The sequence below is a fragment of the Pezoporus occidentalis genome, unplaced genomic scaffold (genome assembly GCF_034315485.1).
Source record: "Pezoporus occidentalis ecotype Australia unplaced genomic scaffold, CSIRO_AGI_Poc_V1 ctg7, whole genome shotgun sequence".
NCBI lineage: Eukaryota > Metazoa > Chordata > Aves > Psittaciformes > Psittacidae > Pezoporus > Pezoporus occidentalis.
In genome coordinates, this window is record NW_026916052.1 from 10,259,699 (window position 1) to 10,281,852 (window position 22,154).

General features: G+C 41.3%; 1 protein-coding gene across 1 annotated transcript in view; it reads left to right on the forward strand.

Moving 5' to 3' along the window:
* Positions 1 to 21,700, forward strand: part of UST (uronyl 2-sulfotransferase) — a 169,740-nt gene extending 148,040 nt beyond the window's left edge. The window contains exon 8 of the mRNA XM_062641961.1: positions 18,711 to 21,700. Within this exon, the coding sequence (XP_062497945.1) occupies positions 18,711 to 18,991 (281 nt within the window). The 3' untranslated portion in view covers positions 18,992 to 21,700. The remainder of the gene's footprint in view (positions 1 to 18,710) is intronic.
* Positions 21,701 to 22,154: the final 454 nt, after the last annotated feature.

Consider the following 22,154-nt stretch of genomic DNA (forward strand, 5'->3'; position numbering starts at 1 on the left):
TGGTGCTGGATTCTTGCTCTTCTAAGCATGAGTCTTTTCTTGGATTTTATGCTTCCCTATTTGCTCTCCCAGTTGGAATTTCCCAGGCTTTTTGATCTGTCCCTCTTGAAAATTTTCTCTCCAAGAAGCTATAGCAAGGGAAGAAGGTTTTGCTGTATATGGGTAGAAAGATTTCTTTTCTCTTCTTTTTTTTTCTGTAATTGGGATGGAATCACAAATTCACATGTGTCGTAAAAAAGAGTTTCCTCCCCTCCACTGCTCTCTGTGCTCATCTTCCCTGTCTGCTCCCCTTCTTCCAAATTGCATTCCCGTTGTGTTCTTTAATTAGTGTCTTCTTTCCATTTGGGCTGCTTTTTCTATCTGCAACATTTGCACAACTATTACTGCACTTTATAAATTTCATCTGTTGAGTTGTACTGTTTGGACTCAACATTTCAGTTACTTGCAGGTGCCATCTATAATACAGGTAACAGATTTGGCGTTAGCATGTTGCATTTATTTTTTCTCCTCAGCTATCTTTACTCATTGGCAGTGTCAGGAGTGCTGCTGTCAGAGCTAGTATTCACCAAGGATCAATTTGAAACTGAGATTGCCAGTGCTGTGGTGTGTCCTGTCATTCAATCAGCAGCTACTTTGGAGAAGTGAAAGGTAGTTAATGTGACTCCAGGCTTTTAAAGGGCTGCAGTGGTTGCCTGGATAGCAACAGATGAAAGAACCCAATTTATGTACTGGTAGAAACTATAATAAAGATGGATTAATAGACAGTTGGAAAAAGTCTGTATGGCATTTGTAGACCCTTAAATATCAACTAGTTCCTTAAAGGAGTCAGCAAGCACAGGGATATGAGATGGTAGAGGTGTGATTTTCAGCAGGATCTCTGTCCAAAAGCTCTTAAAGAAAATAAGTTGTTAGGATACAAGAGAGAATGTTTTTCTGCAGGATAAAATTGGTTAAAGAGATAGGCATTACTTGATTGATAGACTCCCCTTACTTTAAACAAGCAGAGGAGTCTTGCAGGGACTGTGCTCCAGCTTGGGATAAATGTTCTCTTAAAAAGATGAGGCTGAGGTGAGAGATGTTACTGCCAATATGAAATTACCAGGAAGCAACAAGAACAACACTGAAGTGTTTTAGTAGTTGTAACAAAACAATGCATTAAAATTCAGCTTAAGTGCAGTTGAAAAAGGTCTGCCCTAGGCACTCAGGACTGCAGTCCGCTGATGCTCTGGGTCCCGGTGTGTGCCCAGGTGGGTAGGAAAGTGCACAGATTGTCATATGGGTGGGTATAATGTTCTGCACAGGGAAGCAGAAGAAATTTTTTTGTGAAGCTAGATCAAGCCATGGCTCAGTTTTCCAGATGGCAGAAAATGATGACGCAGGACAGAAAGGCTAAATCCTGGCTAAGTCTCAAGAGCAGCTGAAGAAAAGATGTTCATACTTGAGGTGCTGCCCTAGCTGCAAAGCAGGGAGTTCATACAGCTGTATTTCTGATCTGCGTTTAATTGTAGGTGATTCAGGAGCATCAGTACATACCTGCTTTTGCTCTGATTTAGCTGTTCTTTTTCAAGTCTGTGTTCTGGATAGGCAAAAGGTGTCAAGGATGACAGTGAAGCTAAAAAAGGTCATTTTATGTAGAAATACTAGGCCTCCTTTGCCAGCTACACTTAGCAGAGGAAGAAAGAAACTGTTGAGTTGGTCTCTAGTTTTCTGGCGGTGAGCAGCAGCTGTTTTGGTAGCAGTAGCAGCAGCTCATATAACAAATGTTTCATGATGAATGCAAACAAAAGCCAGCCCTGAAATTCCAGTTCCACTATGTATGCATAAAATATAAAACCAGCTCAAAATAACATAAATACTCAACTTAAGGGATTTTTCTCCCCCTCTAAATAAATACCATATGAGTATTAGTGTTTGGTCTGCTTGGTTCTCCAGGGCTCACCAGAAAACATTTTTATCATACAGGCTGAGGGCAAAAAGTAAGCATAAAAACAGACCAAGGAAAAAACATTTTTAGAAGAAGTGCACGTGCAGAGGTGTGTGGTTTGGGGGAAGGTTTTGAGAATGCCAAACATGCTCACTGGATTTAAATTACTGCTGATGTTTGTGAGATGGCTGAATTCACTTGCCTTCAAAATAGGCCTTGGAGAAATTCTTCATGCACCTCTGTGCCATTTGGTTTCTTAAGATGACTTGTGGTTTTAAAGGCATCTACGTATTAGAAGAGTGTTATGCCCTCCAGCATGAATGTCTCTCCAAATAGCTAGTGGGAGGATTTCTGGGGAATGCAAGTTGCTGATGAGTGCATACTCAGGGGAAATGAGAGTATTGAAGAGAAAGAAAAGTACAATAATTGGAGACTCAGGAGGAACAGAAAAGCCATCCAGGGGGCAGTGCCTTAAATTGTTATGTTCCTCCAGTTGTTTAAGTTAAAACAAGAAGTCAACCCCAGCATTTACCCATCCCTCCCTGCTTTGCTGCTTGCTGGAAGTCTGGAGCAGCATCTGTTGTCTGCCCACACAAGTGCTCCTGCTCTGTTCTCAGGCCCTGAAATATACTCTCTTCACAATCAATTTGCTTTCCTGTGGCTTTCTTCGACTCCTGTGGTCTAGCTTCCCTGTAAGCGTGGAATTAATCAGCTCTGTGCATTCACCATAAGAAGAAATCATATTTCTTGTGCTCTGCCATGATCAATGATAAAACAATATACCCTATTCCTGTGCCTTTTGCAGCATGATTCCATCTAGTACTTTCTGGGTAGTGAAAATTTTAAGCAAGGTCATTGCAGTGGTCTGTCTTCTTCCATAGTGATTCTTTCAGTTGAGGTTCAGAGGGTCTGTGAAGTTGTGTTACTGTGTGATGTATTGCTGTACTTAGAGTACACATGTACCTGTAAGTCATTCCAGGTATTACAGATTTGGTATTACAGAACATGCAAATGCAGGGCTTAGAACAAAATCTGTATGCTTCTCTCAGGCTTTGCTCCTCCTGATGCTTGACTGCTTTGATTCATTTCCAAGCAATTAGCAACATCATTTGATTTCTTGCTTTTTGTGGAGTAAAACAGGGGCAAGGAGACAGATAAGAGCACTGTTGGACCTAGAATAAAACAAGGAGAGGAGAGGTGGGTTGTTTTGTTATTTGCTTGTTTCTAGCCAGAAAGTGCAACACAAATTACTGGCAGAGCCCAGTGGCTGGTTGTGTTGGGCCTCTGTTGAAGAAAGATGGGAAGCACGCTGCCATTGCTGCAGCAGAGTATTTGGTGCATGCCTGTGTGCAAAGAACACGGGTGTGCGCATTCTGGCCAGAGCCCCCAGTGCTTTGCAGAGGTGCACTCTCAGGGCTTTTGGGATGTTAACAAGTTTGGAGGTTTACTGCTTATGCAACAACATGCACTTTTACATAACTGTTACATAAAATGAGAGCATGGGATTAATGTGTGGCTGATACACAATATACATCTCCCAAAACCTAGTGGAAATCAGGCATGACAGGAATGAGCGTGTAGCCAAAGCAAGTTTATTTGAAATGTTGAATATTCACAGAAAATTCTGTTTTAACCTAAATAACACCAAATATTTTGGTGGGCATTGAAGACTTATTTTTATCTTCCAAGCTTTTTTCCACTTTCCACTGTCCCTACAAATGCTCTGCCAATGTTACAGTAGCTGTGACTGATCTTTGAAGGGTCTTCAGGCAGCTGGCAAACCTGGTTTACTTCACTGGGTATAGGCATTATTAATGTCAGGTGCTTAAATTATGTACCAGGGAAACTGAACACTCTGCACAATCACTGAAGAGAGGTAAATGTCTCTTTATCTGTCTGAGGATTTGTTTGATGCCTGGAGTTCAGCAGCAGGAGTATTTCTCACTCATGCTATATGGAGATGGATGTTGTCAAGGAGTTGGCATACAATAATGTTTGTAGAAGCAAGGACGAATTATGCATATAAAAACAAAGTGTATATCATGCCTTTATAGTGCTTTCCTTATGTATCCAATGGGTAGGTCATCTTTGAATGCTATTTGACCTAAGCTTTTGGTAGAATTGTTTAGGGTTTTGGTTCTTTTATTTATGGGGTTTTTTTTAGTGCCTTTGGTAGTATCTTTTCCTGCAGTGTTTGCAGGAGCAAAGTCTATGACTTAGTTCCATGTGGGACAAAGAAACACAGCAGAAGCTGAGGACTTCCTTGCCAAGATCAAAGGAGATTAATGGAGAGGAAGATCTTTCTGGTAAACTCTTGAGAACACTGTGCATGATGACCAAAGCAGCTGCTAGAAGAGTGCTTAGAGTGAATTAACTGCAGAAGACAGGAAACCTGGGGAGTCTGGAAACTACAAAGGGACCTTGAAGAGGGTGAAGCATGGCAAGACCAACTGGCGTATTAGCTGAAAATAGCAGGAACAAATTGCCAGCTTGCATAACTTTGCCTGTTTGGTGCAGCTATGCCAGTGCAAGAGGCTTAAAGCAAGAAACCTCAGTCTGTCTTCTCACACTTTAACAACAGCTTACCAAAAATATCAGCCCAATTCAGCTAGAACTTCTGCTAACAGAAGAGCAGTGAAACTGCAAATCATGTTTGTCTGTATATTGAATTTCAGCATTTGCTTGGCACTGCCTTGTGCTGCTGCTGGAATACGGCATGGGGTCCCTGGCAGGCCCCAGTACTTTGTGTGGCTGCAGAACACATTATTTAGCCTCTCTTAAGGGCAGACTCACTACTGAGCCAACAGTTCTGCTTTGAATCGATGAAAATTATTTTCCTTGGTGCATGTTATTTCAAGCTACTTGTAGAAATCAGTGGTTTGAGTTCCTGCTTAATTTAGCTATTCAGTTCAAGGCTGCTTCTGTTATCCTTCCAGACCACATCTTGGTGTACATCCCACTTGTTCAACAGGTTTTGTTTTAATAGGAATAAACAGTTATGCATAGCTATTTGTATCTCATGTGCAGAAAAGGAAAAAATCCAAGTCCCACACATCTTTCCATATTGTATACATGTGTGAGTAGTTTTGCAAAAAATGACATGCAATACGTTGGTATATTTTGTTAACAACTGGCAACGCAAGACCAACATTTTGGTTTCAAAGTAGTGGCAGAACTCACACAGATTGCCACTAAATCCAAAGGCTGAATCTAGCACCACATCACTGTCTCTAAGTCTTAGCAGACAGACTGGATACTCAAAGGCGAAAGAGATACAACAAAAGTATTTTGATAAACAGATATCACCCACTTTAAAGCATTGAATCTCAGTTTAATTTTTCCCATGCTACATAAATAGTCCCTTCACTTCCTTCAGCCTTGTGGTTTTTCATTTCCCACTGTTACTCGGACAAAAAAAGAAAAGCAGTTGTATTTATGAGGGCTCTGTGTTGCTCAGTTTAGGGTTCTTGTTTCTTCAGTAAATGTACTTAACAAAATTAAATGATTTGGAAATGTGCCAGGAATGCTGTCAACTACTGTGGCAAGCAGATGGATGAAGTTTCAGCTGAATATGATGTGTCCAAGTTACCATTTTTGTTTAGAAACTGATGGCCGTAGTCACTGGCCACCCTAGAGCAGCCTGTGATGAATGTATTCTTAAAGAGCTCAGGATTACAGTTTCATATTCCCAGCACCTGCAGGCTTATAGGAGAACTCGTCCTCCATCTAGACACTGAACTGGATTCTGGGACCTGTACACTAGGCACTTAGACAAAACCTGATTGCATGCATTATCTCCCATTGATGAGTCTAGGTCAAAGCGTGCACCTTAGAGCCCTGTTGCCATGTGTAAGTGCATATACGCATCCAACACTGTAGGTGTCCCTTCTATGAAAATGTATGCCAGGCCTCCCAGAGATTAATTTTTGATTTTTCAGGCATGCCTTTACAAAGCTGCCTTATTTTTAATTTTTTTCATTGTTTTTGTTACTGTGGAAACCCTGAATGTACCATTCTCTCAGATAACTTGTTCATCATGTTTTCCACAGAGCTTCACTAAAATACTCTGTTTGGCTTTTGTTTTGTTTTAAATGTATTCAGTGGTGCATTCTGTCTACAGATTTTTAAAAGCTGATCATTTATGGTTTAAGGATTTCTTAAGGGCATGAGTGAAATTTAGGTATTTATTCTTGTGGTAAGCTCTGCAAATTATATAGGATTTTGTAGATTCAGAATCAGATTCATTGCTTTGAGGAATATATCTTGAAATTGGCCACTGAAATGTTAATTCTTTGTTCTTACTGTTATTTTCTATGTTACTTTACCAGACAAGTTAAATTTACTTATAGGTCCCCTCTTCCTTTTAGAATCAGCCTATGAAGTGGGTACTTCATGTGATTCACTGTGCCTGTTTTGAGTATTATGTATATACTTTGTATTTTAAATTTCCTAGAGACAGATGTGGCAGGTTTGCCCATACCTGACAGCAGCCATTTTTACTCTGCTGGCTCTGGGTGGGTTTGAATTAACTTTTCTTTATAGTAGCCTATACAGTGCTGTGTTTTGGATTTGTAGCTAAAACAAAGCTGACAACACACCAGTTTGGCTGTTGCTGAGCTCATGCAGTATCAAGGCCTTCTCTGTTTCTCACTCTGCCCCCTTGGTCAGTAGGTTGGGGATGGGCAAGAGGCTGGGAGGGGACAAGCCAGGACAGCTGGCCCAAACTGGTCAAAGGGATATTCCGTACCATATAACATCATGCTCAGCAATAAAAGCAGGGGTGGAGGAGAAAGGAAACTTTGGGCTTCCAAAGTGACCATTGCTCAGAAATTGGCTGAGCATTGATCTGTCTGTGAGGTGGTGTGAGGGATTTTCCTTTGCGTCAATTTCCTTTGCATCAATTTGCCCTCCCACTTCCCCACCCCTCCATTAAACTATCCTTATCTCTACCCATGAATGTTCTCCCTTTTAAAGTTCTTCCTGTTCTCTCCCTCGTCCCTTCATGAGGGCAAGGTGAATGAGCCAGCGGTAACACAAGTGCTTGGCTGCTGGCTGAGGTTAACCTACCAGAACAGAGTTTCCTGCTTTATCTTGATGCAACTCTTAATGTTGCATACTGTTGAATAATGTTCAAAAGGGAGGGCCTTTATTTCACCATTCTTGAAGGTCACAGTGTAGTAAATTGGAGTGTTCTTCAACAAAAGCCTGGTTTGCTGAAGGTTTAGTGTTATTTTTAGTAACCTCACTCCCTCCCAAAATGGATTTTTCTTAAAGAGCTCTTCCTAATTGCTGTCACAACCTCCCTGGTTTCTGTCCCATTTTATCCTCTTTCAGAGGTGTTAATGTTTACATGTGCCCATAAATACAGAAATGGAAAAAGACAGCAGGTCATTTTATCTCCTGTTTTCTTAAGCACAAGGGAAAGTTTTGTGTGGTATAACCTTGAAGCATGGTATTCATTATGTCAGGGCTTGTATTGTCATTAAAGCAAAACAGTGCAGTCATCCTGGGAACTTTGATACTAGCCAGTCTCTCTAATACTGGACTGAAACTACTGATTGAAGCACTGCAGACACAAGACAATTTGCAGGAGCAGTGGCTTTTCATATCCCTGTAAATCTCTTGTTCTGATTCATAGATGTTTCCACAGTATTCCCTAATTCCTTTAATCTGCAACAGTTATGGCTACTGAGAATATACTTCCTGTAAACAAGGTGATGGATGGCAGAACAATGTACCCATGTATCTCCTCCCTGTCAGCACAGTAATGCTTAATATGAGTTGAATTAGAAAGGATAATTGAGCAAACTCTGTTTCCTCGATAGATTGCTCTTTGTGCTGACACATGAGTGAGAATGGTCAAGGTGTGCTGGAGCTGATGGCATAAGTCACTGTAAATAGATGAGAGCTGACTTTGCTACTGGCTGGTGCAGATGCACAGGGTTCATAGGGAGGCCTTCATCTGCAAAGATCTTGGTCTCACATGCACATGTCAGAAATGTCATTTCCCCCTCCTTCAGGAAGAAAATCTATTGCCTGGAATACAGAGCAAGTACATGGCTGTGTAAATCTTGGTGGTGTTTGAACAGCATCTAAGTACCAAAAAATGTCCTGTATTCACCTATATTAACCTGAACTGATTAAAATCACGCTTCTCCCTGAACTAGGGCCTGCTTCCGAAAGCTCTCAGACATAAATAATTGCTGGGGGAAGTCTCCTGCCACAGCTCACTGAGACACTACATCCAGCAATGCAGGCTCTGAGGTAGCTCTCCTCACCCAAGCGCTTTGGTGCTCAGAACCAAATCAGATACACTAGGCCTAGGGATTATCTTCTACCCTTTTCAAGTCCTCATCCGTCACCTGTGGTTGTGCTGCTAAAGAGGCACAGAGGTTGGCATGAAGAGCCACCGCATCTCTGTGTAACCTCTGCAACAGCATCTGCCTTCGGAGGTTTCAGATAGGGGCACAACCTCTCAACTTGCAGTGAACCCCAAGTGTCCCGAGTTACCCATCGCAGGCCAGGGCTGCAAGATCTTTTACGGAGATGGCAAAAAGCCCAGGTGTGAATTCACCTTGACTGGCGTTTAGTGACTGTGGAAAGCCAGCAGGAAGGAGCCTTGGTTGCTGTGAAGTCCTGAGGTAGCTAAATGCCCTATCTGTCTGCCAGATGCTTCAATGTCTGCTACATGCATAGAAATGTCTGTCTTTTTATGAGTGAGGATGCTCACCCTTCACTCAAGCTTAGTGGTGCAGGCATGCAGTGTGTCGTCTGGGGCTTCCTGGAAGGCAGAGAGATACATTCTTGTTTCTAGTTCATAGTAACCTTGGGGGATGTGAAGACCCTGGCAGTCTTGGGGCTTAGCGCTGTTGAGATGTTACACTTTGCCTTCTAGCCTGAACAGCAGAGAATCAAGACATCCTCTCTCCAGGAAAAGCATGGGGTGAGAATTGCATTAGCCACACTAGGAGATTACTGTCCTCTCTCAAGATTTCCAGTTAGTGTAATTCCCCTTCTTTTTAGTTTTTTCTCTTGCTGAAACAAGTCTGCCTGTGTTAAACAACAGACCCTTTTCCTCGGTTTTGGACAGAGGAGGAAGCCTTTGTCCCGATACCCTGGCAGCTGGCCAAGGCAGTCAGGCTGCGGGCCAGGAGGGTCTGAACTTGAAAGGAACAGTGTGTTATTTCTGCTCTGGTAGCATTCTTCCTTCTTCGCCAGTGCCTCAGCCCCTGGCCGCCTTCCGTCGCTCATTATACACAAAAGAACCTAAGGGCAAAAGAGAGAATTTTCTCTTGATCGCCTGTAACTTGCAATAATAAGAAGTAAAGCTATTTCAGGGCTTTCAGTTGTCTGTCTGCAGACAGTTGGGAGAAAATCTTAGACCTGGCAACTTTCTCACAAGGGAGAAGGGAACTGATAGCTTTCTCTCTCTCTCTCCCTCCCCCTTTTAATAGCAGCTTTCATGCAGTAATGTACATTTTCCAGTCCTGTATATTCTATAAGTAGTGCATAAGTTTTATTATTGTCCATTAGTTTATCCCTAGTTAGTATAATTGCTTTTGTTTCTCATTTCAGTAGTTATTCCTATATAAATAAGCACTTGTATTATGCTCTTGGAACACAGGAAGAGGCAATACTTAGAATTAGTATTTTTTGAAGACGATGTTCTCGAACTTTTAAAAAAAACTAAAATCATAGAATCATACTATAGTTTGGGTTGGAAGGGACCTCCAAAGCTCATCTGGTCCAACCCCCCTGCAATGAGCAGAGACATCTTCAACTAGATCAGGTTGCTCAGAACCACATCCAGCCTGGCTGTGCATGTCTCCAGATGGCACATCCACCACCTCTCTGGGCAGCCTGTTAGTATTTTACCACCCTCATAGTAAAAAAATTCAGAATAGAATGTAGAAGCGTAGTGTTACTTCACATGCCTGCAAGGCCTGATGCTGTGCAGTGTGGTGACAGCTAGTCTTGAATAGCTGATGACTGGAAAAGGTAGCATGTTAGGTGTTCATATGTCTTCCAAAAATGGTATTTACATGAGGTATCTCAAAGGCACTCACTAAAAGGCTTTCACAGGTGGTGCTCTTGATATAGAAGCTTACACTTGCAAGATGTTTGGAACTTGAATCTGTAAAAGACTTAAGTGAACCTTTGGGTCATTCAGCTTGCTTCTTGTGTGCTACAGGCCACAAAGTTTCTCTTACTTCTGCACAGAGATCACAAACTGGAGTTACCCAGCATGGATGCAAAAATACCAAGTGATAGCAGATCAGCTCTTTGTTTTGTTCCAGTGACTGATCACCTTCACCACTTAAAAAAGCTGTGTGTTACTTCCAATCCACATTTCTCTGGTTTCTGCTTCCAGCCCTTCAGTATCCATATTTTTCTCACCAGGAAAATATGCAGATGCTGTAAAAACATCACCTCTCAATCATCTTATTTTTGGTAAGCTGACCAGAATGAATTGATCATCTTTCTGTAAAGTGCCCCTTCCAACCCCAGTATTCATTCTGAGGCTGTTTTCGTACCCTCTCTGATTTAGGATGTGGTTACAAAACTGCATGCTATATGCCAGCATTGCACTCACCAGTACTATATATGGAAATAAAAACACCTCCACCTCGCTCCATCCCACTTAGACATCTTAAGCTTGCAGAGCATACGTCTTCCACTGCTTCCTTTTTGCAGACAAAAATCGCAGATAGCAGCCTGCTGTGACTCGGAGCATAACAGTGAGATGCCTGCTCTAGGTTCTCAAGTCCCAGGCTATATCTCTGCAGATCTGCTGCATCACATACCTGTGGTGAAGCTCTTCCTGCTTGTGAGTGCTGCTGAAATTTGTCTCCATCACTGGAACTTTCTCTTCTCTCTGCATAACATTAGTGTCTGTGTAAGCTACTATGTAATGCAGTGCAGATCACACAAGGGATCTGTGAGAACCTACTTTTAAATTATGGCTTTGTCAGATCCAGATTTGACTGCATCCGTTCAGTAATACTTATACAGCTATAAAAAAATGAATTGGAAATTGCATATGAGCTGCAACCATAGCAATTCTTTTGGCAACTTGGACTAGACGATCCTGGCATTTCCTCTACAGATTACTTTGGTTTTGGCACCTCCAACTCTGTCTAATTCAACTTAGAAGTTGCTTAACAGCAGTAAAGTACCTGACCACATTCTCAAGAATACACATTTTCTCTCTACCAGTATGGGTTCAATTTCAGCCTTTTTTTTTCTTTCTTTGTTAACTTCCCTTACTGGGAATGCAGCATTAAAGTGTACAAAATAAAGAAGTTTCTTAGAAGATCCTGCTGAGATTTGTTATCTGATCATGTGTGAGATACAGCCTGTTTCCCGGCTGGGGCAGCAGCAGAGGCACAATATGGTACAGCTGAGATGGACCGTGCAGCTGGAGATCCCATTGTTGGATCCACAGCTCTGAACTGGTAGGAACGAAGGCATAGGACCGTGAAGTTTCCCAGAGGAGAGCTGAGATTCCATGATAAATGCTTAACGGCTGGAGAAGAGACCTCAAAGTCTGTAGCTGTTTTCAAAGTATGGAGAAATTTACCTATTTGCATCGCTGTGTTATAGGGCAAGTGTTTCGTAATAGTGTTATAATGCCTTCAGTAGCTTAAGTTGTATTCCAGAGCACTGTTGAATGCATGTCGCTGTTACATAGTCCAGTTGACAGTCACATTGGTACATTGTGGACCTCTGCAACATATCCCCAGTAATGTTACTTGCATGATGTAGGAGGATATTTCTTTTGTTATTTTCAGCCTTATTGGCTCAAGGTGCTTCTTACATTTATCAACTAACTTCCCTCCCCCTCCCTGTTTCTTATTCTGATTTTGTGCCATGAACTCAGTGGTGTTTACATCCTTGAGCATTAGTAGTTGTTTGATTATTTGTCTTTCAGATTATCTCTGTGAGCTCTTCCTGGCTAATCTCTGGTTTGTCATCCCTCTGTTTTTCTCCACCAGGTATCGTTCTCTGAGCTCTCTGCATTTTGTCCATGTTAATAATGACATTATATTGGGTTAATAATAACATTATTCTTCCATTTGGTTTCCTTATTCATTGTAGTGGTAAGAAAAAAGAAAGAGCATTGCTGTAACTGTCTCCCTGAGTTCAGTCTGTCATTGGCAGCCATCATTTTGCAATGTCTTTGCTAATTACAGCCTTGTGTGTTTGCTCCCAAGATCCCTGTTTGATAAGACATCTGATGTGCCTAGGATTGCAGATCTGTCAAGTTCTGGATGTTTGCATGACCCCTGGAAAACAGTCCTTTTAGAGAGATCTATATTGTGCACAGTTCTGGTGTCCTCAACATAAAAAGGACATGGAACTGTTGGAGCAAGTCCAGAGGAGGGCCACGAGGATGATCAGGGGACTGGAGCACCTCCCGTATGAAGACAGGCTGAGAAAGTTGGGGCTGTTCAGCCTGGAGAAGAGAAGGCTGCGTGGAGACCTCATAGCAGCCTTCCAGTATCTGAAGGGGGCCTATAGGGATGCTAGGGAGGGACTCTTCACTAGGGACTGTAGTGATAGGACAAGGGGTAATGGGTTAAACCTTAAACAGGGGAAGTTTAGATTGGATATAAGAAGGAAATTCTTTCCTGTTAGGGTGGTGAGGCACTGGAATGGATTGCCTTGGAAGCTGTGAATGCTCCATCCCTGGCAGTGTTAAAGGCCAGGTTGTGCAGAGCCTTGGGTGACATGGTTTAGTGTGAGGTGTCCCTTCCCATGGCAGGGGAGTTGGCACTGGATGATCTTAAGGTCCTTTCCAACCCTAACTATTCTATGATTCTATGATTCTGTATCTGATCTTTAGGGAGACAGAACATTGCAGTGTGCCAGTGTGCTAGAGTTCTGCTAATGCCCTGGAGTTAGGAGTCATTGCATGTCATCAAAGCAGCACAATAATTCAGGACAGAAATGCTAAAACAAAGCAAGCATTGCTAGTGAGCCTAGCATAACTGTCCTCAGTATGCACACGAGTGTCACATCTTTATCTACATGTTGTCAAAAATTACACCTTTTTTTGTTGATATGAATAATGGAGAAGAGAGTAAACTAGCAGTAAGAAGGTTAGTAATTGGGATTCATAATATTTCAGACAGATAAAACTAATAAATGCTATGGGACAAATTACCACTTACTTTTCCATCCACCTTGGCTTTTAATACACCTCTTCCTCGTCGTCGACTCTGTTAGGTTTTCTCCACTGTCCCTGATTTCCTTTAGCACACATAAGGTCCCTTCCAGCCCAAACCATTCTATGATTCTATGAACCTATGTGAAGTGCTCAGTCATAGTACAGCCATGGTGTGGCCACATAGTACAGTCACATAGTACATGGTGCACTCACATAGTATAGCCTCCTTCTGCCAGGGACCTGGGACCTGCCCTGGGCCTGGCATGCTCCTGAGCAGCAGCAGCACATGACTATTGGAAAGGTGGAATGTGAGCCAAACGCATCAGTGTCTTTTCTCCCAAAACCATCCTTTCCCAGGTATCCTTTAAGAGCCCAGCTAAAAATTTCAAGTTTGAAAAGCAAATTGATTATGCCAGAAATTTTTCTGCTGCGCTGCTGTTAGATATTCTGGGGGGAGGTCATTTCTAGCATAGCCATCAGAGCCCTGTTTTAGCACTCCGGTGATCATTCGAGTGGCAAATCAAGCAGAGGCCCTTGCCGATTCGTACATCACATCTGACCACAGTGACATACATTTATTTCCATTTAAAACTGTGGAACAGAAGGTATGTGCTGCAGCTCAGCTGCGTACTGCACTGAAACACCAGGCCTCCCCGTGTAGTTCCAGGAAATGAGTTTACTGTATCTGTGACAGCCATCGTGTTCACACAGCCTTAGAGCAGCAGAGCTCTTGGCGTGCGGTTTTCCACTGCGAGTATTAGCTGGGCAGGCCCACACTTACCTCACCTGCAGCCATCCTGTGCTTGCTCCAGCCTGGCTCACCTCTCCCTGCCGGAGCCCCGAGGGTGCTGGGCTCCCTGTGGCTTCAACCTGGGGAGCAAACCTTTGCCTCGCATCCACCAAAATGGTGGGGCACTGGAGACTCCAAAATTCTCCTTCGAGGTGGAGAATGTCTTTAGGATCATTTTGTCTAAATATGGCAATCCAAGGTTGTTTTTTGAGCCACAAAGTATAAAAAATACTTTTCGCTATGGTTTGGTTTGCTGCAGTGAGTAATGCAGTTTTGTTAGCTTGTTTGGGGTTTTTTAAAGCGGGAAAAGTAATAGTAAAATATTCATCACCTGGGAACCCAAAAGAATTTCATTTTCTTATCCATCTCTGTGTTCCAATTTAGGCTTAAGCACGAGCTTAAGGCACGAGCAGGCTGCTCTGGGAGGTTGGGTTACTCTATAGTACTTTTTTTCTTTTTTTTTTAAGTAACTTAAAGGAATGCCAAAGCAAACATAGTTTAAGAAAAAATAACCCTAAAAAGTAAATGGTGTAGTTTGTTGCCCTCCATATGGTTAGTTCTCTGAAGGTCGTAAAACGGGAGTCCTTTGGTGGGACAGCTGGATTTGTGTAGCGTATGCAGATTGTTATTTTGGCTTTAAGCCAGATCTACCTAATTTTTCCATTTTGCTTTTATGACGAGGAGAGGTGGTTAAGGTGACTTCAAGGGGCAGCTCAGTGATTTCATCCATATTTGTATTAAAGAGCCTTTTAAGAATATTTCAGATTAGAAACCAGTCTAAATAAAAATCAAGTGCAAAAGAACATGCAAAGGTCACTAGTTTTATCGAAAGGCTGAGCCTGCAGCCAGGCACAGCCCCAACTCATGCGATCTGACAACCAGTGCCTCACAACTATTGATACACTGCCATTGCTGACGATTGTACTGCAAGAACCAACTGGAGCCAAAAAATCTACGTTGCTCCTGTAGCCTTCCAGAGTGTGTATGTTTCTATGTATACATCTATGGAGGTAGGTGGGTGCATAGAGCAAAGAACTGAATGTACGCAGGCATCCTCTATGCGATGATGACTGTGAATTCAGAGGAGGAGTACATATTGCTGTTTTCTTGCTGCCCACCATGAGGGTAGCATGCAGCACCTGGCTGGTGGGCTGCTGCCTGCCTGGCACACCACCAGTAAATTCCTCTTTGACTGCTCCTGTCCCACACTGACCTTCCCCCCAAGAAAACAGTCTACTGCTTTTCACCTTGTCATCATTGGCAGCATTCCTGGGCCATAACACAAGTGCCTCTCTCTGCTGGGAGGAGCAGCCACCAAAGGAAACTGGAGCTGTAAGAAGTGGCTTTTCCCGCTTAGAGTCCTGGAGGGACTGTATAAGTAAAGAGCTTTTGCAGCGAGGTAAATGGAGTTTTTTGTGACAGAAATAACCTATGTAAAATAAAAATGAAGTTGGCAAGCAGTATAAAGGCTTAAGCTTAATAAATGCAATATTTAGTAGTGTATATTTGCTGCTGAGTTTGTAAAGAAAACCAGGCTGCAAAGCTGGTGGGAGCTACCAGCTAAGCAGCAGAAAGAGGAATGTCTTGAAGTGCTCAGTAATCATAAGGCAGCAGTTACCTTCTCACCCAAGGACAGACTGAGTACAGTGTCATTTCTGCATTGTAGTCATCTAGTAGCCATCAATGGCAACTTGGACACGTGACCGATAATTTAAAATGATGAGACGTTTGTTAGTCTATTGTTGTGTATGGGTAACAGTTGTGTGAAAGAGACTAAGCTCTTGCGGAACCCAGTATTTTCACCAAAAGTATTTCACACCATTCACTAGCTACAAGTAGTGCTTTCTATGCTAATGTCTATTTTAAATGCAAGCATTTCATGATCCTTCCTCTACACTTTTTCTTAGCTAGCTAGCACGTTAAAGATAATTTATTTTTAATTTAGTTTTTGTATATTTTAATCATTTTTACTCCTATCTAAATAAAACTATACAAATTAATAAACTATGAACAGTCAGTAGTTACAGAGCATATACCACCATACAGCAGTGTAATTAAAGAACAAAGAACTCTGTGTACCAAATTGTTTCATTAGTTAGATATATGAGTAGAGACAGAGATTTCAGTGTAAAGAACTACAAAGTTTAGCATGAAAGGTCCATTTAATTACAGAGCAGCATGTTTTAACTGTTACCAACTAATGAAAACCATTCTTCCTTTAGAGAAGGAGTTAAAAGTACAAATGCAAAACAGAATTAATCCTTCAAATAATTTTTGTGTGTGTTTTAGAACAGCATTAAGTTTAGTAAGCTAGTCAACCTATCCTCTGTAGCATATTCTTCCAGCAGTTCAAATTGCTGTAATTGGCAAGCAAAACTGAGAGGGAAAATACCTCTTTCAGCTGTAAGTCTTTTTCTTCTGCACCAGATGTGTGTGACGGAATGAAGTCAAATGAATATGAGAACGTCCGGCCCAGCAGCACTTGCTGTCTCATGCAGCATTATTAAAATGAATGGTTTTCATGGTTTTTTAGTTCAATTCCTTTACTCTGAAGAAGGAAAATGTGTGTCAGTTGTCTGAAAATTATAATGTGTTAATAGGTGTGGACACTCTAAGCTATATGAATATATATCTTCTAAAATGTGAAGAAAGCAGTTCAGGTTCACGTAGCTGTGCTCTACGACTCTCTTGTACTTTTCAAGATTTAAAATATTGCAAATACCAACTTTTTGTTTAAAGATCATTCCTGTTGTGTTTGCTAGCTAGGGTTACTCACCTTTTATTACCTCTTGAAACATATGGGTTTGTCTTTGCTTAAAATTCCTCATTTCCCTAAAAAGTTATTTTTTGTTATTTCTCTTGGATAAATATAGTGCTTGTGGAATCCCAAGAACAACTCACTTTTCCTACTAGGAACCATCAATCCATCCTTTAGCAGTATGCGTGATTGTGAAAACGTGTTTCACTGTAGAACTGCTAAGGATGTGTTTAGTTTTGCTGGCAGGTGCTTCAGAAGACCTGGGTTTGGACTGCTCACATGAGAAACTCTGCCCATGATAAAATCCCATTTTGATTCAGGGACTCCCCCTGAAAGGGAGGGCGATCACTGCTGCTGGGATCTGTTTGGAAACATGAAATGTTCTTTGTTGCCTGCTTCCTCCTTGTAAGTTTTCTCTTTGCCATGCTTCATGGCCCAACCCTTTTGAATTCCTCCAACTTGCAGAACTGTTGTTACAATAAGAATTAGGTTTCCATATCAAAATCCGGCTCTTCTACACTGCAACAGTGCATCTATGTAGTCATGTAGCATATGAGGATTTCTGTTTGGCATTTGAGACTGTACAAATAGAGGATCTAAATATTAAGGAAAGAATGAGCAGCAGAAGCCAAGACATCCTGAAACAAAAAAATAAATACATCAGTTTTCATGCAGGCCTTGCTGTTGTAGCAAAGAGCAAGGAAGTGAAGTAAGGCCTGACCAGACTAAAATTAATCTATTAGGTTTAGAGTCATGCAAAATGGCATTAAGATGTCCCCTAGTCTTCCCTCAGGAGAGAATCAATGAATCTAGTCTTAAAACCCTCCAGAGACACAGCTTTTGTAACTCGCATGCTCCACTGCACTACCTATCTGTTCTTGCCATTATAAAGGTTTCTTACTAATGTCTGACTGACACCTGCTTGCTTCCATGCAAGCCCATTCATCTTGCTTTGTCTGGACACAGGTGTATTCTGAGGCTATTACAGTCATTTCCATAGGCATCACATTCTCTCAGAGTTACTGGGAAGCACTGAGCTTTCAGAAAACCTAATTATAAAGCTAGTACTTCATCAGTGTGACATTCACCTCTACTTCTCCTACAGAAAGTTGCAGTTGTTAGGGGTGATACAGTGATGCCACAGATCAGTACTTCTAGCTTATTCTGTTCTCTTATTCACAGTGCATGTTCAATTATACTTCTGTCTTGAAGAAGAAGGAAATACTTAGGATGCTCTGGCAGCTTATTGCCATGTGTTAAAACAGCAAAACGATTGCCTTGAGATTTGTCTTTACACCTTGTACTAATCTCATTGGAGATTAATGTACTCCTCCAAAGAGGAGGCAGAGGCAATTCAGTATTTTTGCTTGTAACTCTAATTCATTATCAACAATAAGGGTGTTTTATTTCAGTTTACTGAAGCAAAAGTTGTCACGTAAAGAAAAACATACTGAAATATTCCAGTCCCAGGTCATGACAGGAAGATGAGTCTGCTTTAATGAACAGGTAAAAAAAGACAAGAATGTCATCAGGTACATTTGGTCCTGAGGAATCATGGTAATGCAAACAATGCTTTGGGGTTAGGTGGAGTCGAGTTGGTAAATACCTGTTTAGATTTGAGCAATAATAAAGCACCACTGAGACACAACACAGTATGCTACACAGGAAATAACTGATTAGTTCAGCTCAGCTGTGTACTGGATATATATTTCACATGCATTAAGCAAAATTTCCAAAGCTATGCAAGATTATGGGTTTCTCTGCATGTGGTTTATGTTCATAAATGGTATGACCTAATTTGCATGTTAACTGTTCATTGATGATTAAAATCCTTGGTGACATCACACAATGTCAAGTGCCATGTGTGAAGTAGCTGTATTTAAACATGCAAGTCTGACTTAAAACGTCTGTATTTTTTCATCTCTTGTTAAAAGTAAATCTATTATTAGGGAGACAGCTTGAGCTCATTTGAATTAGTAATGTAGCAGAGCAATGCCTTAATCATTAAAAAAGTTTAGGTCTGGCCTCATTAATCAGCACCCACAACGTTGCTTGTTTTCTTTTACAGAACATAGGAAACTTGGCAATCTGACTGTGACAGTGAAAAAGACCGTCCCCTCTCCAGAAGCAATACAGATCCTCTACCAACGCATGAGATACGAATATGAGTTTTATTACTATGTCAAAGAACAGTTCCACCTGCTAAAGCGCAAGTTTGGACTGAAGTCTCATATCAGGAAACCACGTCCCAGACCTGAGTTCTTCATCCCTTCTCCCCTGGAAACAGAGGAACCGATAGATGATGAAGAAGATGATGAAAAGTGGCTAGAGGATATCTATAAAAGGTGATGGATGGAAGACCTATCCTTTCTCTTCTGGTGACCCCTCCAGCTTTCTTAAGATTTTTTTTTTAATTATTATTAAAAGTAATTCCTTAAGGAACTGAGTTAATGCACAGCAGCATTTGAAATGAAACATTTGAGACCATTCCCACATGCTGGGCCACCAGGAGATACCTGGTCTTGCAGGTTTGATTCATCATATGGTGTTGGCTCTATAGCATAGTTGCTATAGCATGGTTCAAGAGCAAAGTATCTACTGTCTATCACAAAATAACTTTTCGAGTATGCAGTAGTCCTCTGGGAACCTGCAAAACATTAAAGAATAGATTGGGCAGTCTTGAAAAGTGAATTTTACAGACTCTCATGTCTCTCCAGAAACAAGTCTTCATTGCATACCACTGCAGCATTAGCTACCAGCAGTGGGAACTACAGGTAGTGAGCCATTTGGGAGAGTACCTCTTTTTGCCCAGAACACACTGGTATCCCATTGCTGTGTCTGCGCACATCCAAGGATAACAGGCTCAGAAGGGGCCTAGATAATGGCTTCTGAATTACCCTGTGCATGAGGAGCAAGGCTACTAGTCTGAAAAATTAGTATTAGTGGAAATAAGGCAAGTTACAGAAACCATATGTTTTTTGGTGAACCCTTCTTTTTCATAGAGCAAGAAAAAGTTACCAGGTCAGTGAATGCGAAGTGCAAGGCAGTTAACTAAACAGTAGAGTTTGGTTTCTGCAGCTGAGTATGTTTTTATTAGACTCTGAAAGAAAAGGTGCAGCATATCTTTTTCCTGTTCAGGAAGGGTTTTTGTAGATTTTTATTCTTATGGGTCACAAATCCAAAGAGATACAGAAAAAGCCACTCATTAAAAAAACTTAGATGATTTCAACTTCTACAGTTGAAATACTTCAGAATGATAAAACAAAGAAGGTATGCTCTGTGAAATAAAAACCAATTCAATTATATGTTGTTAAGAGAGCCACTGTGAAAGCTGCTCTTGTTAGTCACTATCAGCAAACACTAGAAAGGGGGTGATTGGAGGCTGGGAGGGGAAAGGGATATAGCTTAGTTATGTGACATGCTATTGTCTTTAAGGTGGGTGTCACTGGGGTTCCCTGTGACCTGTGGGCTTGCTGGCTATTTGACAGTCTGCCAGGACTGATGGTGAAGAAGTGACAGACCTGCATGCAGCAATGGGCATAGCAGAATAGGGGGTATTTGGGGGTCTTGACGAGGACTTGGCCTCTTGTGCGCCGTTGTTGCCAGAGGAAGCAGGCTGGTAGACGATAATAACAATTAATTCCTGTCCTGGAGCAGAGGAAAGAAGCAGAGCTGAGTTGTTGCATCTCCTCTTCAGGATAAGTCCCAGTAACACTTCAGAGGCTACGTGACTCTGTCTAACGCACAACCTTTCTCAAATATCTACCAGGCAATTTCTGTTTCCCATTCTGCAGCTGCCCTAGCAGCATGTCTGCCATCTGCACGGTCATACTTTGGTTTGCAATAACAAGCAAAAGTTACTTTGTGATGGACACGGCATATAAACCTGGGTTAAGTGAGAATGTGGTTTCGAAGGGTTTCTTCTTTTATGAGCCTGCTGAGAGCCAATAAACATTGTGGCCCATCTTCACCACCAGTCAGCCTTTCCGTACCTACATGCAGAGGACAAAAATAAAGAAGTGTAATCATGTTAAGACAAGATGCAACCTTCCAGAAAATACTATGTAGAAGTTTCTGTTCTCGTTATTAACATCCCAAGTTGGTGGCAGCAATGCACTACTGTGGGGGAGCACATTAAAGAAAGCTGAAAATGGCACAGATAACAACTAACATATTAGCTAAAATATGAATCTGCTGCTTTGTATATTTTAAGTGGTTTCTATGAAATTACATTGAAAGAGTGATGATTCGTTTACACACTGTGGAGTTGTTATATTTTGGAAAGAAAACTAATAATCTCACCTTCCTGAAATTCTGTTCGAATCCTTTTTGCCAACGTTGTAACAGAATAATCAGTCACTTAACACATTCACCCTTCCTGCAAGTTCACTGCCGCTTACCGTAAAGTCTGGTTTTATCTGTTTATTTAATGGTATCTTCAGCCATCACTACTTATAACCTAAATACAAAACCTGTTTAATGATTTACTCGCTAGGTTTTAATGTCGTTGTATTTTTCGTAACAATCAACCTGGCCTCTCCTCTTTGAATGGTACTTCATAAATTTATCTGTCACATAGCATCTAAGATTCCTGGTTCTACAGCCTCTTTGTCTGTCATGAAATATATTTTACTTAATTGTTAAAAGGTACGTTTTAAGCTGGTTAATCTTTGACTTATTTATTGAAACTTTTCAGCACATTCCAAATTCTAAGTTGCTCAGGAAGAAGTTGATTTAAATTATTATATTTTGGTCTGATTAATATTTCATATTCAAAAAAGAAATCATTGTTCGTAAGCCTTTAGCCCACGACAGCTTGTAGGAAGTGCCATGCATGTACTTGTGAATCTTTGTGGGGGGAAAAAGGTGGGTGCTTAACATTTATGAAAATAAGAAAACATATGTGTACATTAGCTTAGCTATAAATGAAAGCAAGGTATGTTTTGAGGTGAAATATTCTTTAACTTATTCACTACCATCTCTTGAAATATAAATAAGCCATATGACTATTTTTCAGTCCAGTGATGTTTAAGAATAAAACTTGTACATTTCTTCCTAGCACCATAGTCCACTTGGTTATGCTAGATTTATTGCCTGAGTACCGCAGCTATGGGTAAGGCACCGCAGTTGCATCTGGCAAAACAGGATGAGATACAGCACAGTTTATCATCTGAAAGTCATGCTTTAGCAGTGAGATTGGGGCAGGTTGCTCCTGGGTTATTCTGTGTCCCCAACTGCCTGGAGGTATGAGAGTGAAGTCAGAATTACATTACTCAGGTGAGAAGTGCAGTAAGTACCCCTGAAGTACATGAGCTTTGTGGCTGCTATGAAAAACAAGTTTTATCCAGGAGAGAAACAGCTTGGTCCCCACACACTGTGTTTTACTAGACCTGCTATTTGATGGCAAGGCATAACAGCCCCAATAGTCCAGAGTGATGTTGTAATGTAAGTGAAACATCAGTGCTTTCACACTAAAAATTGAATCAACTGTTGCTAAAATGCAGCATTCTGG